We start from the raw sequence: 14,983 nt of genomic DNA, 5'->3' as shown, positions 1-14,983 counted from the left end.
AGAGTGAAAGAGAGAGAAGGAAAGACAAGGAAGGATATGGAGAGTGAAAGAGAGAGAAGGAAAGACAAGGAAGGATATGGAGAGTGAAAGAGAGAGAGGGAAAGACAAGGAAGGATATGGAGAGTGAAAGAGAGAGAGGGAAAGACAAGTAAGGATATGGAGAGTGAAAGAGAGAGAGGGAAAGACAAGGAAGGATATGGAGAGAGAGGGAAAGACAGGGAAGGATATGGAGAGTGAAAGAGAGAGAGGGAAAGACAAGGAAGGATATGGAGAGTGAAAGAGAGAGAGGGAAAGACAAGTAAGGATATGGAGAGTGAAAGAGAGAGACGGAAAGACAGGGAAGGATATGGAGAGTGAAAGAGAGGGAAAGCAAGAGAATGGCCATAGACCCAGACTCAAAGGAGAAGAGCAAAAGAGACAGATTGAAAGCACATTCAATTATTTGACTATAGGCCTACATTGCGTATGACAATAGGCCTGCATTTCATGCAAAAACATTGCTTTAAATAAGCATTATTAAACCTTGTAGCTCTGGCACCCTCTGTGGTCAGTTGGCGTAACGCCTGGCTGTCCATCTGGTGCATCTTGGGCCACAATACGTGTTTCTACAGTGTCTTTGTCCCAAATGGAAACCTATTGCCTTTGTTAGGGCCCTGGTCAAATGTAGTGCACTACATAGGAAATAGAGTCCCATTTGGAACACAGTCAGTGTCTGTTTTAACTGATATTAAGCTTTTACCTGTGGTCCTTTCTTCCTCTTGAGTTCCTCTTATATCTGGAGTTGGACAGTCCAAACTTGTTCTAACTGTAAATGAACCGCTATAACTGAGTTATAGGGCTCATACTGAGTTTAGGGCTCATACTTCCTCTTATCGAAGTGTGTGTGTGTGTGTGTGTGTGTGTGTGTGTTATCGCATGCCAGAGGACGGCCTTGTGGTTTCAGGCAATGAGGGGGAGATGGACAGAGGGTGGAGAGAAGGATGGGGGAGAGCGATGGAAAGAGTTAGTGTGAGAGAGAGAGGTGTTTTGATGGGGTGGGGTTGGTGGACGACCTCCAGGCCAGATAGAGGGATCGGACATGAGGTGGGTCAGACCGTCTCTCACCATTTGTTCCTTTCCTCCCACGAGCATGATCTGTCTGTTGTCTGTCTGTGTCCTTCCCGTGAACAGGAAGAGCCTCCTCTCCCATAGTCACATGTATCCTCTGACCTCTAACCTCTCTCCCTGAGGGGTCAAGAGAGGAAGGGAGGTGTGAAGGAGGGCGGCGGACGTTTGTGGGCGGACGTTTGGGGCGGATGCCACAGGAAGCTGTCCTTGGTCATGTCCTGCCCTCTTGCAGAGACATCCTGTTACTTTTACAGAACACCCAATCCTGTCCGACCTTGCCCTGTCATGTCCCTCGAGCATTTCTGTCCACCCCAGGGTGTGCGTGCGTGCGTGGTGTGGGAAGGGGAGTGTGGGTGTGTGTGTTCGTGCGTGTGTGTGTGTGTGTGTGTCTGCCCTTCCGAAACCCCTACCAGCCCTCACCTTTTGCCCCACAAACACAGACAGACAGCTGGGTGGGTGTCATTGGATCTGTGTTTAGGTTGTCTGTGCTTAGCTGGGGCTCTGTGTGTGTGCAGCGAAGCGAGACTCACACTGCGGGCTATGGATGTGTGTGTGTGTGTGGCAGAGAACGAGCGAGTGAGAGAGAGAGAGAGAACTGAAGATAGTATGTAGCTGAAACATTTACTCTGACTTGCTCGCACACTTCTTCACTTTTCCCAAGATGGTTGTTTGCAATGTGAGGACATCATCCCCTCTTTTTGACAAGCACACCTCCTAGCTCCACACACCTGCAGCACACCTCCTAGCTCCACACACCTGCAGCACACCTCCTAGCTCCACACACCTGCAGCACACCTCCTAGCTCCACACACCTGCAGCACACCTCCTAGCTCCACACACCTGCAGCACACCAATTTAATTCCCATTTACATGTTGGTCATTTAGCAGGTGCTCTTATCCAGAGCGATTTACGGTCACAAGATCAAGTGCAGCAATCATCTCCTTTCACCGTGCCACTCACTCACTCACTCACTCAGCCCCATCACGCCGGCTGATGCATAGGGCAGCAACAGTCTTTGGCCTTTGTGTGTGTGTGTGTGTGTGTGGTATAAAATGTGTGCGGTATATCTTTCGATTGGTGTAAAAGTCTAACCACATACCCCTCTCTCTGTGTGTTCTCCAGATGTTCCATGCTAACACAGACCCGTCTGAGGTGGTGTTGAACCGCGTACCCCAGCCGGTCCTGGCCCGTTTCGTACGCATTCGGCCTCAGAGCTGGAAGAACGGCATTGCCCTGCGCTTCGAACTCTACGGCTGTCAGATCATAGGTGTGTGTGTGTGTGTGTGTGTGAGAGCCACGGGAAAAAGAGATGTTTAAGTTATTTTGTCTTAGATATTTGAGACATCCTTTACATTATATCCTCTGTCCCACTGGACGTCAAAACAGAGTCTCTTTTTTTGGGGGGGGGACAAAATGTGTTTCCGGCATCTTCTGCTCTTGTCAGTGAAGAAACGTTAAAAAAATCCCCTTAGAAGAAACGCCAGCCAGTTTATGCATTAACTACGCAGTAACATGAGCGCCAACACACAGACACACAGAAGAACTCCCGACGTTAACCAGCGCATTAGTCTAATCAAAATGTTTAACTCCATTCTCAGCCAGCCAGCGCGTCTCCAATCCCTCCCTCCTCCGTATTCGTCTTTTCTCTCACTCTCTCTATCCTTCTACTGTTTCTGCTCCCTTTCCTCCTCTCTCCCTCGTGATCATTCTTTTCGCACTTTCATTTTCTCTCTCATTCCATACTCTGTTCTTGCTTTTCCCTCTATCTCTCCCTCTCCACCTACTCCAATTCTCTCGATCAACCTCCTTTCTCTACCTCTGAATAATTCTCTGTCTCTCCCCTTTCCCCCCTCTTCCTCTCCTGCCCTTTCCACTGTTTTTGATGTCGGGATACCAACCTACTTTCTTTCAACCCCTCTACAATATCGCAGATGCAGTATGTCAGAAGAAAGGGTCACAATCAATCATTCATGTCACTCTTGTTCACTTGTAAATCTTGAACTGTGATTCGCAGAGAGGGAGAGAGAGATTAGCTAGTATTGCAAGTGGTGCTCACCGTTCAGGTACACACGTACTCACGTGAAGACATGCACGATGACCTCACGTTGATACACACACACATACATTTATGTTGCCATTTATCCATCATTTACATTCATTGCTAGTGCTGTGACATAACAGCATGAAACTTTGATCTGTGTGCTCTCAACCGTCAACCCTACTAATGCTCTCCTCTCTTTCTCCTCTCTCTGTCTCACTCCGTCTCTGGTCTTCTCTCCTCTGTTTGTCCCTCGGTCTCTTCCTCGCTAATCTCCTCTGCCGACCGCTTTCTCTCTCTTCCCCGACCAGTCTCCCTCTCTTTCCCTCGCTCTTTCTGCCCTCTCTCTCTCTCCTAGTTCCATCTCTCTCTCCTCCTCCTCTATCGTCTCCTGTAACCCCTCCCCCTTCTCTCCCTCCTTCTTTATGTGAGGGTTGAAATGTGATCGTTTTGTGTGATGTATGACATTGACCCAAAGAAAGAGGATTTTTTTTTTCAATAAATCATTTCCGCCCCCCTCCCTTCCTCGTCCCTCTCCCTCCTCCTCTTCCTCCCCAACTTCAGATGCTCCGTGTTCCGAGATGCAGGGCCTCCTCTCTGGCCTGCTCCCCGACGCCCAGATCTCAGCCTCGTCGGCTCGAGACATGCTGTGGTCCCCGGGGAACGCCCGCCTGGTGGCCAGCCACTCGGGCTGGTTCCCCGGCCCCGCTCAGCCCCTGGCTGGGGAGGAGTGGCTCCAAGTCGACCTGGGTGTCCCCAGGATGGTCCGGGGGATCATTACCCAGGGGGCGAGGGGCGGAGAAGGGGCAAGCAGCACGGACAACAGGGCCTTTGTGAGGAAGTACCGGGTGGCGCACGGTCTAAACGGGAGGGACTGGGGGTACGTCATGGACAGCAAGACCAGCCTGCCCAAGGTGGGTGTGGGGGAGGGGGACATGTGTAACGGTGGGGGTTGTGTGTGTGTGTGTGTGTCCGTCTAAAGTGTGATTTTTATACTCCTTTCAATCATCTATATAAAGATTTCAATATTTCTGCTTTGTTTCGGTGTGTGTTGCAGATATTTGAGGGGAATACCCACTACGACACCCCTGAGCTACGGCGCTTTGAGGAGACCCTGGCCCAGTTCATCAGGATCTATCCAGAGAGGTGGTCTCCTGCCGGGATCGGGATGAGAGTGGAAATACTGGGCTGTGACGTGCCAGGTAAGACTTGAGCCCGCGGTTCTAACAATAACACTCCCGGCTTAGACACATGTAAACTCCTCTCCCCCACCGGAGACCGGGGTTCAATCCCCGCTCCAAACATTCAATCGGTTTCTCCTCTCTGTCATTCCATAACTGTCAAAATACTCTACAAATATATATTTTTTTTAAAGTGTGCTGGCGTGCGCATACCATATATCACCTGTGAGTCTACTGGATACACGATTTGGGGGTTGGAATACAAGTGGAAGTGGAAAAGTGAGGGGAGACTTGGAAAGAATGAAGGTTAAAGTTTCAAGGAGTGGAGAAAGGGTTGGATGGGTTCTGAGGAATCGGTCCCAAGGGTACCATGCACACACACACACTGCTGGTATGGTCTGCTATCCAGATGTGAGGCAGTAGACACATCTGGCCTCTCACTGCTCACGACTCTCACCGGCCTACGCAGGACGCCTGAGTTACAGCACCAGACAGTGGGCTCAACACCTACACACACACACACACACACACCGTCGCTGCAAGCACACACACACACACATCTCATCTCCCCTGAGCTGGTTCTAGGCTCCTCTCTCTGTTCCCACCCTGAATAGAATGTTCAACACATCCGCATAAACACACACAGCAGACAATGGCTCCTAATGGGCCTACACAGAACGTCTGTGCTGAAGTCTCAACACCTACACACTGTAGTGTGTGTGTGTGTGTGTGTGTGTGTGTGCGCAAGGTACACAGCCCCGTTCGGTGGTGTAAGGATGATGTGGACCTCTTCATTTTCTATCCCACTCTTCCCCGACTCACTCACTACACCATTAGGGAGGAAATACAAGGCCAGAACCCTCCATTAACACGGAACAAGAGGACACAAACACGCTCTCTCTCTGTCAGAATAACAGACTAGCGCCCCTCAGTACCACACCCAGGATTGGCCGACATGAAAGACTGACAAATGAGCTGCGTTCCTCCCCTCCCTACATCTCTCCTTGCTGTCCTCTGTCGCTCCCTCCTCACCCCATCCCTTTCTGCTGCCCCCGGTGAGGTCTACACGCAGGCGCTGGGATTCAAACCGGCAACCCTTCCCCTTGAGGCTACACCCACCGCCGTCCCGACGTTATAACCCTGCCCTGTGTAAAAAGGCATTGAGACCAGGTGAAAGCCCTGTGTTACTACAATCTGTCACAGGCGTCTCTTTATTGGACACGCAGGAGATCCCAGAGAGACGGAGTCGTTGAAGGCCACACTGGTGTTCAACAGAGCATTGTGTTCACAGTGGGAGGGTTGGAGGGACGTGCCTCGTAACACAGGAGGGAGGATTGTAAAATCTTTAGTCACCCCTCCTTTTTGCTCCCATCGCCTCTCTTTCTCTCCTTTACCTCTCTGTCTCTCACTCGCTCTCCCTCTATCCTCCGTCTTCCTCTTGCCCCCAACCATCTCACTATCATCTTTCTCTCTCCCTCTTTCTCTCTCCCTCTCACTGTTAAATCCCACACATGGCTCTGTTCTCTCTCCTCCTCTCTCTGTTCCCACCCTTAGGCATAGTGCGTGGGTCTGTAAATGTTTTTGTTCTTCATTCTTCCTCTACTCTCCTGTTTCTCATCCCCCCCCCACCCCTGTGCTCTGCTGTCCATTCTTTGGTCTCATTTCTTACACACATACGCATCGAACACAAAACTCTGCCTGGGTATCTCTCGTGTCTTCTTTCAAGATCAACTTCGGAGGTTTCTCTTAGGCTTTGTTTCGCAGTCTTCAAGGACATATTGGGCTCTATTTGAACCTTTTACTGCAGCGGGCTAAATCAGGGTCACGCAGAGTGTTTCTCGGTAGTCTTGAAGAAATCTACTTTGAAACAAAAGTATCCACCTCACACACATGGTTATGGGCTTAAACAACATCCCCCTGTAAAAGAAGACACCATGTCAGATGTAGAGTTGAAATGTATTCAATTGACACTTTATAGACACCACAGAAGACAACAAAATAAATGCAAGTTTGACATTGAAACAGTATTTTTGGCAAAATAATAATGTTGATTAGTTATGAATAAATTATAGGTGTGACAGGGCTTGGCCACTCATTGGCCTATCAACACATTTCATAGCTTAATACTGCATGCTGTTGTCTCAGGTTATTGACGTCTTTGCGTTGTCATCAACTCCAATTAGGCTGGGTGGCACGAATTATTCTCTTCCTCGTCCATTGTGGATTGAATAGTATAGGCTATACTAATGAGTAATGCCAACAGTGGGAAAAAAATCTAGTGTTTACTCAATATGTTTGGAGTGTTGACAGACAACATTGTTGTAATGAATAAAGGCCTTTGCACATCTAAAATAAAAAAAATGACTACGCTCCTGTGACTTGTATGTGTGAGGCACGTTCTCAATAAGCAATGAAGAGCCTGGGCCTACCGTTGATATGGCGTTAAAGGACTGAATCATTTGAATACGTTTTGGCGGAGTACGTCTTTGGTAACAGGACAAGATGTGCACTTTTTGAATGGGGATGCATACCAGCCTATGTGTATAATGCAAAAAGCATGCTGACTAAGAGTGAAACATTTAGAACCTTTTTTTGGGCTAATGCATGGCCAGGGTAAGAAAGACACCAGACACATTGCTGTTGAACCAGCTTTCGTTATAGTAGGGTAAGGGTAGCCAAAAAGGGAATGTGTTTTTAATCAAACGAAACCGAAAACAAGCAAACCTCTTTCAATGATGGGCATATAGCCTGCGTTGAGTTTTTTACGCACATCCAAAATAACAACAGGAGCTGGTTAAACTAACGTACAATAAATAGCCTACTGTACATCGATAAAAAAGGGGGATGTCCGTTCACTGTTTTGCTGCTCCCAAACTTGATATTTTAATAAAGCTTTGGTGATTTAAGATGTATTCCAAAAACAGCCTTCGTTGAGAGGAGGGAAGGCTAAAGTATACTACATACGAGGTTTACGGGCACAACAAGTACATCTCTCTTGTTCCATGTGCATATGGGCACTGTACGTCATGGCTGAATAGACTGCACTTCTGCTGTCAAAATCCGTGCCATAAACAACCGCGTTATTGCTAAAAAAAAAAAAAAAAACATTCTGGTCGGTCTTAAATATCCCCACGGGCGCAGGTTTTTAAGGACACGGCTAAAACATTGCCACCTCAGCACAAGCGTGTCCATACAAAACAGCTAAATGACCAATCCTGGCGCTAGGGTTTGAAAATAGAAGAGCGCCTGCATTAACAGGTCGAACTTGTAAAGGAGCGTGGTTTAATGCCTGCCGAAAATAGAGCCCATTGTCTTATTCCTTTTGATGATCCAGAGTGTGGGGAGGATGCTTAGGCTTTGCCCTGTTTGTGTCTCTGCACTCTTGTTTGCGCCAGCGTTTTCTCCCTTACCATGTGACGTGGGTGTCACAGGGGGTGGTGACCCACTCTTAGAACACTTAACCCTACATGTCCGGCAGTGAAAGAAAAACAACATGTTTTTCCAAGCATGCACAATGTCGTGTGTGTGTGTGTGTGTGTGTGTGTGTGTGTGTGTGTGTGTGTGTGTGTGTGTGTGTTTTACAGAGGCTCTTTACGTAATTGACATCTTTTTTTTTTTTTTGCTCATATTTTGCTGAGTCATATTCTTTGGAGAGAGCTATGGCTGTTTTCCAGAAGAGAAGGAGCGAAGTAGGGGGCTGGGGGAATTGAGAACAGTGAGAAAGGGGAAGGGTTGGAGCGCTGTTCAGCGTATTCTCTGTAACGTGACAGTTCCCCTGGGGCAGTTTGTATCACGCGTCTCAGAGTAGGACTTCTGATTTAGGATCGGTTTTGCGTTTTTCGATCACAATAAATGACACAACATAGATAAGAGCGCTGAGTAGATCCTGAAACAGCCGTTCTACTATAAGACACTTGATACATATAGGCCCTGTACTCCTTTCCGGTCTGAAGTGCAGTGCTTCCTCGACTAACCGTGTACCAGTACCCCCTGTATATATCCTTGCTATTGTTATTTTACTGCTGCTGTTTAATTATTTGTTACTTTTATTTTCAATTTTTTACCTATCTTTTTTTTACTTAACACTTTTTTTTCTTAAACTTCTTAAAGCATTGTTGGTTAAGGGCTTGTAAGTATGCATTTCACTGTATGGTCTACACCTGTTGTATTCAGCACGTGACAAATCAAATTTGATTTGATTTGAAGGGGCTATTCCTGCCTGAGGGTCCCTCTCCCTGCACGAGGAGGCCCTCCTGCACGGGGAGGCCTTCTGCACAAGGAGAAAGGCACAGTGATGCTGTATAAGGGCCGGCCTCTCGGCCCAGCGCTGTAGCTGCTTCCTCACACATGTCAAGGAGTGGAGAGCCCTCGGGGAGAGGCAGGCAGGTCATAGCTCCTCGTCTCTCTCCCGTTACCCCTCCCCGTCTCTCTCCCGTTACATGCACACACAGACAGACACACGCACACCCCTGTCACACCCCACAAAGGTCAAGCCGTTTACACTGTGACAAGGCCTGACCTTTGAAAGCACAGAGATGCAACGGCTTGTACGAATGGCTTGCGCTAAGGGGGATAAAATAACAGGATACACGGTCGTCGGATGTGAAAAAGGTTAGTGTGGAGTAGGGGGTTAATGTATTGCCGGTGGGGTCCCCATAGCTCCTTGGTGATTAAAATCTGATCGGCCAACTAATTGCCTCTGTACAGGGTGCGACATTACCGTTAGGCTAATGTCACGCAGTCAGAGACCTCAACAGCTGGGCACCGTTCTTTCATGTAGCGCTATTTAGTTGTGTTTTTCCACAGCGCCAGGCGTCCGGCTGTGTACGTTTCATTCATTTCACCCGTATACATTTTTTTTCCCCCTCGCAGGCAGTTGTGTCACGGTAAAATGTCAAAGGATCAATCATCTATGGTGTTCATATTAGGACAGCCTCATTCCCAGCAGGACTAGTTTCACTCTCAGCGGGACTTGCTTTCAATCTGTCCTAATATGGACAACGCAATCAACTTCCCTCCATGTTTGTCGTCGAAGGTATGAATGCTTGGAATCTTTTGTTGTTGTTGCCATCTTGGATACACATTTTTTACATATAAATGATCAGAAAGCACAAGTTGAATGTACAGTATATACTCTAAGGCAGTGGTTCCCAAACTTTTGGAACGGATCCTGGAACAGAGTTTTCACACATTCCCATGATGCCGATATATGGGGGCCATGGGGTGTATGATAATATGATTAGGACCTTGGTTAGACTGTGGTTGGAATGCAGAGATGACCCAAACCTTTCCCTCTGTCATTGCATAACGAAACCAGGGTCGTCTCATCTGGTCCCAATAACATGGCTACTTATTGCCGATAACATTCCTGATGCAGTCGGGAGGCCATGTGCTGCTGGAAGGAGTGTGTGTGTGTGTGTGATTATTCATTCCAAGGTTGAACGAGCCAGACCCATCCATCACCCATGGAGCCAGTGGTGTCTGGCCTGTCCTTCCAGGGCCCCAGCAGCCAGTCTGACTGGGCTGTGGGATGGAGGTGGAGACAGTGGAGACGGTCGAGACCCATGGAGGGAGGGAGATGTCTGGGCTAAGAGACACAACATGACTGGGCTATCACCACATGGCTCAGCCTGTCACCTCAACTGGGAGGGGAAGGGAGGGAGGACAGGAGGGAGGGAGATGACCTCAGACTCTCATTTAGGCGTGTGGAGTGAGCACGAGTCTGTGAGAAGCGGAGATTGAGAAATTGTATTCGTGGGCAAACTGTTGATTAGTCAGAAAGCTGTGGTCACATTCGCGGAGCGGTGTTGTTTCTTTGAGTATGTTACATTGAGCATCTTGGATGTAACTGACAACACTTATGTGGTGTGTCTCCATAGAAACCAGCACTCTGGCCAACACAGCCTCTCCCACTTTGTCTGGTCCAATGGAGAGCAGCACTGCCCAGCGGGCGAGCAGAGGTTAGTGTCTGGAAGCATGTGGAAATGTTGCATATAGATAATTTATGTGTGTATGTACACTACCGTGCAAAAGTTTGGGGTCACTTAGATTTGTCCTTGTTTTTGAAAGAAAAGCACATTTTTTGTCCATTAAAATAACATCACATTGATCAGAAATACAGTGTAGACATTGTCAATGTTGTAAATTACTATTGTAGCTGGAAACGGCTGATTTTTAAAAATGGAATATCTACATAGGCGTACAGAGGCCCATTATCAGCGACCGTCACTCATGTGTTCCAATGGCACGTTGTGTTAGCTAATCCAAGTTGATTATTTTAAAAGGCTAATTGATCATTAGAAAACCCTTTTGCAATTATGTTAGCACAGCTGAAAACTGTTGTTCTGATTAAAGAAGCAATAAAACTGTCCGCCTTTAGACTAGTTAAGTATCTGGAGCATCATTTAGACTTTTAAAATGACAAACTTGGATTAGCTAACACAACGTGCCATTGGACACACAGGAGTGACGGTCGCTGATAATGGGCCTCTGTACGCCTATGTAGATATTCAATTTAAAAAATCTGTCGCTTCTAGCTACAATAGTCATTTACAACATTGACAATGTCTACACTGTATTTCTGATCAATTTGATGTTATTTTAATGTTGCTTTTCTTTCAAGAACAAGGACATTTCTAAGTGACCCCAAACTTTTGAACGGTAGTGTATGTTATTGTAGAATGTTTGATGATTGATGTCTCTCTCTCTCTCTGTCTCTCTCTGTCTCTGTCTTTCTCCGTCCCTCTCCCACCCTTTCTCTCCAGGAGCTAGCTCCTCCCCTCCATCCATGGGTGGTGTGTGTGACTTTGAGCAGGGTCTGTGTGGCTGGACTCACGACCCCAGCGCCTCGCTCCATTGGTCCCTCCACAACAGCTCCAAAGCCCCGGCCCAGGGCCCCGGCCTGAACCTCACTCTGCCCCCCACCGGTAAGTCTCCCTGAGCATAGCACAGCGAGCTTCCCCACCTAAGTCAGAGTTGGCAATGGTGGTTCACCACAACCATGTTCAGAAGGCAAGAAAGAGGTTAGATCGCCACTTGGGCTAATTTACCTTGATATACAGTAAAGTCCTTGTTTAGTGTTTGTGAACATGTGGAGGTACAACAACTCTGTTTGAGCCTCAGCCGAGGCTGATTTTGTGACTTATAAACACACACAACCGCACAGACATACACACACACACGCTCACACGCACACACTTATAATGTGTAACTCCTCCAGTCTGCTCTCTGGGACTGCGCTACAACTCTGTGATGCTAACGGATCGTTCCGGGAGTGTTCTGGACAGGAAAAAGTTAAGAACCCGTAGCACTTATTTTAACTACAGAGGCAAGAGATTCCAGAGGAAAAAAACAGGAAAACCATTATTCCCAGCCGCGCATTCCTGCCCCTCGATTACCTTGCAGGCAAATCTCTAGCTTTCTAAGTAGCCTTCCATGTTCTTAGAGCAATTACTAAGTCCCCTTTATACATACCCCCAGATCAAAAAAGAGTGAAGCTTTTGGCGTATTAATTAAAGATATGAGCAGTTTGGAGTTTTTCTTTGAGGTTTCCTTACACTGACTGTGCTATAAATGGCATCCTATCTGCTATATGGTGCACTACTATTGACCAGGTCCCTATGAGACGGCCCTATGGGTCCTGGTCAAAAGTAGTGCCCTATAATAGGGAATAGGGGGCCATTCGGGACTCAGCCACTGGGGGTTAAAGGGATTGTTATCCTGACCTTGTTTTAAAATTCATTGGTTTTGATATATTTCGAATAGGGCCCATGAAATATTTAACGAGCTGCAAGCTGTGAAGAATTGACGGCGGAGCTTCAGGACCTGCTCGCGCTCAGTGGTTGGGAATCTCTGTCACCTGGGCTTTAGGTCGGGGAATCCCTGGGTATGTAGGTCGAAGATTGTAGCCTAATCATCATTAGCCTAAGAGAGAGGCTCTCTCCCTCCCCTCTCTCCCTCCCTCCCTTCCTTTATCTCTCTCGTGACCCAGAAAACCCAGACCCAGTAACCTCTTGATCTCTCTCCCTTTTAAAGTGTGAAAACATAACAGCTTGGAGAACATGCGCCGTAGCATATCAACGTGTGGTGCTGGCGGCGTCCATAACGAGGCCTGTGTTTGTAGATTGAGTCCTCCTTGTCTTCGCCCGCTGCAGGAGACTGCTGAGAAAATGGATTAATAATGCTGTTGCATCATATCACGTGAACGCGCCCCTCTCGATTATGAGCTGTCTGCTGAACAAGCTGCGGAACAATGGGGAGGGGGGCGTTCAGAGACGCTGGGTTCACCCGAGGTGTAGGGAGATGGGGGTTCTCCGCGAACACATTAAGATCAGTTTGATAAAGTGGGGATGTTTTCCGTGTGGCGAAGACCCACACATGCACACACGCAGATGTACGGACGCATACACACACACACGCGCGCGCACACACACTCATACACACAGTCACACACACACACACTCACACACACACAGATAGACACACAGTGATAGACAGTGCCGTATGGTGCTGAATGGGAGGGCTCCTTACACACACTGGTGTTTGGAAGGGCCAAGGGAGACCCTGTCACACACGCTGTCTGGTGTGACACACACACTAGAGAGCAGAGGGGGGCTGTCATCGTGGATGAAGCTTTCTTCCCCCTCCACAGATACTACTGTGTGATCTGCTAGACAGACTATTAGGGTGGCTACACACACATGCACATACTGTACTGCACAGTATAATACACACTTGACTGTAGTAAGCTTTCTTCTCCCTCTCACATTCAACTCAAATTTCAGTCGTCTCCCAGATTCAAGTTAGGCACACATTGTAGGCTGTACATGTCCTTGACAAAGTGTTCAAATCATAACAATTGAGTGATCTGAATTTACATTGTGGATGCTGATATCTGTCCTTATACCGGTAGTCTATACCTATAATATAATCAAGTAAACGACTTAGTTCCCCCCACGACAGCACATTCTTTTACGACGCACATTTAGCTACAGTAACCATAACATGGACACAAAAACACAATACTGAATTTAGTTGGCATTAAATCAAACTTTTATTTTTCTGCAGAAAATAGTCACTCTTGTGGTTCTACAGCTTCTCATGCTGTGATCCACACATCAAAGTCTCTGTGTTGGACTGAGTCTTTAAGCTGTGAGAAAGACCCTCCATGTTAGTGGAGAAAAAAATGGCCCTTGGAGTCCCTCACGTTTTACATCCTCATCCTCTTGGGGTCGTAGTCCTGGTGAGTGCTGCTGCTCCTCATATCGCCACCATCTCTCTTAGTGGAGGCTGCTGATTGGTTGTTGGAGACTGCTGTCTGGCTCGTGGCTGTCTGGCTACTGGATGATTGTTTAGTGGCTGTCTGGCTCGTTGGCCAAAACATAGCGGAATTCTGCTGGCTGGATGACCAAAATGTAGCAGCTGCTGATTGGTTGGGCCAGACTGTGTTCTTGGTAGTGGCTGCTGATTGGCTGGGCCAGACTGTTGCCTGGCCTTTAGCTGCTGATTGACTGGGCCAGACTGTGGCCTGCCAAGTGGCTAGTGCTTGGCTGTTGTCTTTTACCTCCACAACAACACTGACATCCATTGGCTCCACATCCTGATGACAATGCACTTGATTGTTGATGTTGGTCTGGGGCCCCTCTTTCCAGTCCATAAAATGTTCCTGGTCTTGTCCATAGCTGGAGTTTGGCTGGAAGGTGGCAGGGGCTGAGTTGGGCTGGAACTGGCATGCAGGTGGGGTATTCCAAATTTGACTTTGCAGTTGTCCCTGCAATGAATCAATCATTAAATCAGATTGTACTTATAAAGCCCTTTTTACATCAGTATTTTTGAGAAACCCGCCCTGACCAGGGCTCTGGTCAAAAGTATTTCACTAGCTATGTAGGGAGCAAGTTGCCATTTCAGACTACTCATTATAATCTAGGCTAAACAAACCTGGCTGAACCAGGTTTGTTTGGCCTAGATTATAGTGAGTAGTCTGAAATGTTTAGGCCAGACTGTGTTCTTGGTAGTGGCTGCTGATTGGCTGGGCCAGACTGTTGCCTGCCAAGTGGCTAGTGCTTGGCTGTTGTCTTTTACCTCCAGAACAACACTGACATCCATTGGCTCCACATCCTGATGACAATGCACTTGATTGTTGATGTTGGTCTGGGGCCCCTCTTTCCAGTCCATAAAATGATCCTGGTCTTGTCCATAGCTGGAGTTTGGCTGGAAGGTGGCAGGGGCTGAGTTGGGCAGGAACTGGCATGCAGGTGGGGTATTCCAAAATCGATTTTGCCATTGTCCCTGCAATTAATCCATCAATAAATCAGATTGTACTTCTAAAGCCCTTTTTACATCAGCATTTGTCTGAAAGTGTTTTTGAGAAACCCGCCCTAGACCCAGGGCTCTGGTCAAAAGTATTTCACTAGCTAAATAGGGAATAAGTTGCCATTTCAGACTACTCACTATAATCTTGGCCAAACAAACCTGGTTCTGGTTGGCAGCCACTCCAGGCACGGGAGATCCTCCTGTCATCTGTGTGATCAGCCATGAGGCGAGAACGTCCTTAGGAACCATCCTCAACACTAACCAGGTGAACTGGTCCAAAGGGAAGGGATGGAAGGGCCCAAACTGGCTCAGATATTGGAGATAGTCCATTATTGAAAGAACTTG

General features: G+C 47.6%; 1 protein-coding gene across 2 annotated transcripts in view; it reads left to right on the top strand.

Moving 5' to 3' along the window:
• nrp2a (neuropilin 2a) overlaps positions 1-14,983 on the top strand; it is a 66,323-nt gene that overhangs the window by 39,607 nt on the left and 11,733 nt on the right. For both annotated transcript variants that reach the window (XM_090240536.1, XM_090240535.1), the window contains 5 exons: positions 2,231-2,375; positions 3,711-4,060; positions 4,204-4,348; positions 10,207-10,287; positions 11,092-11,253. In XM_090240536.1, the coding sequence (XP_090096662.1) occupies positions 2,231-2,375; positions 3,711-4,060; positions 4,204-4,348; positions 10,207-10,287; positions 11,092-11,253 (883 nt within the window). The remainder of the gene's footprint in view (positions 1-2,230; positions 2,376-3,710; positions 4,061-4,203; positions 4,349-10,206; positions 10,288-11,091; positions 11,254-14,983) is intronic.

This window comes from Oncorhynchus mykiss, chromosome 7 (genome assembly GCF_057628025.1).
Source record: "Oncorhynchus mykiss isolate SJ-2025 chromosome 7, ASM5762802v1, whole genome shotgun sequence".
Lineage (NCBI taxonomy): Eukaryota > Metazoa > Chordata > Actinopteri > Salmoniformes > Salmonidae > Oncorhynchus > Oncorhynchus mykiss.
The sequence above is the reverse complement of the archived record's forward strand: the minus strand, read 5'-3'. Positions and strand labels throughout refer to the sequence as shown.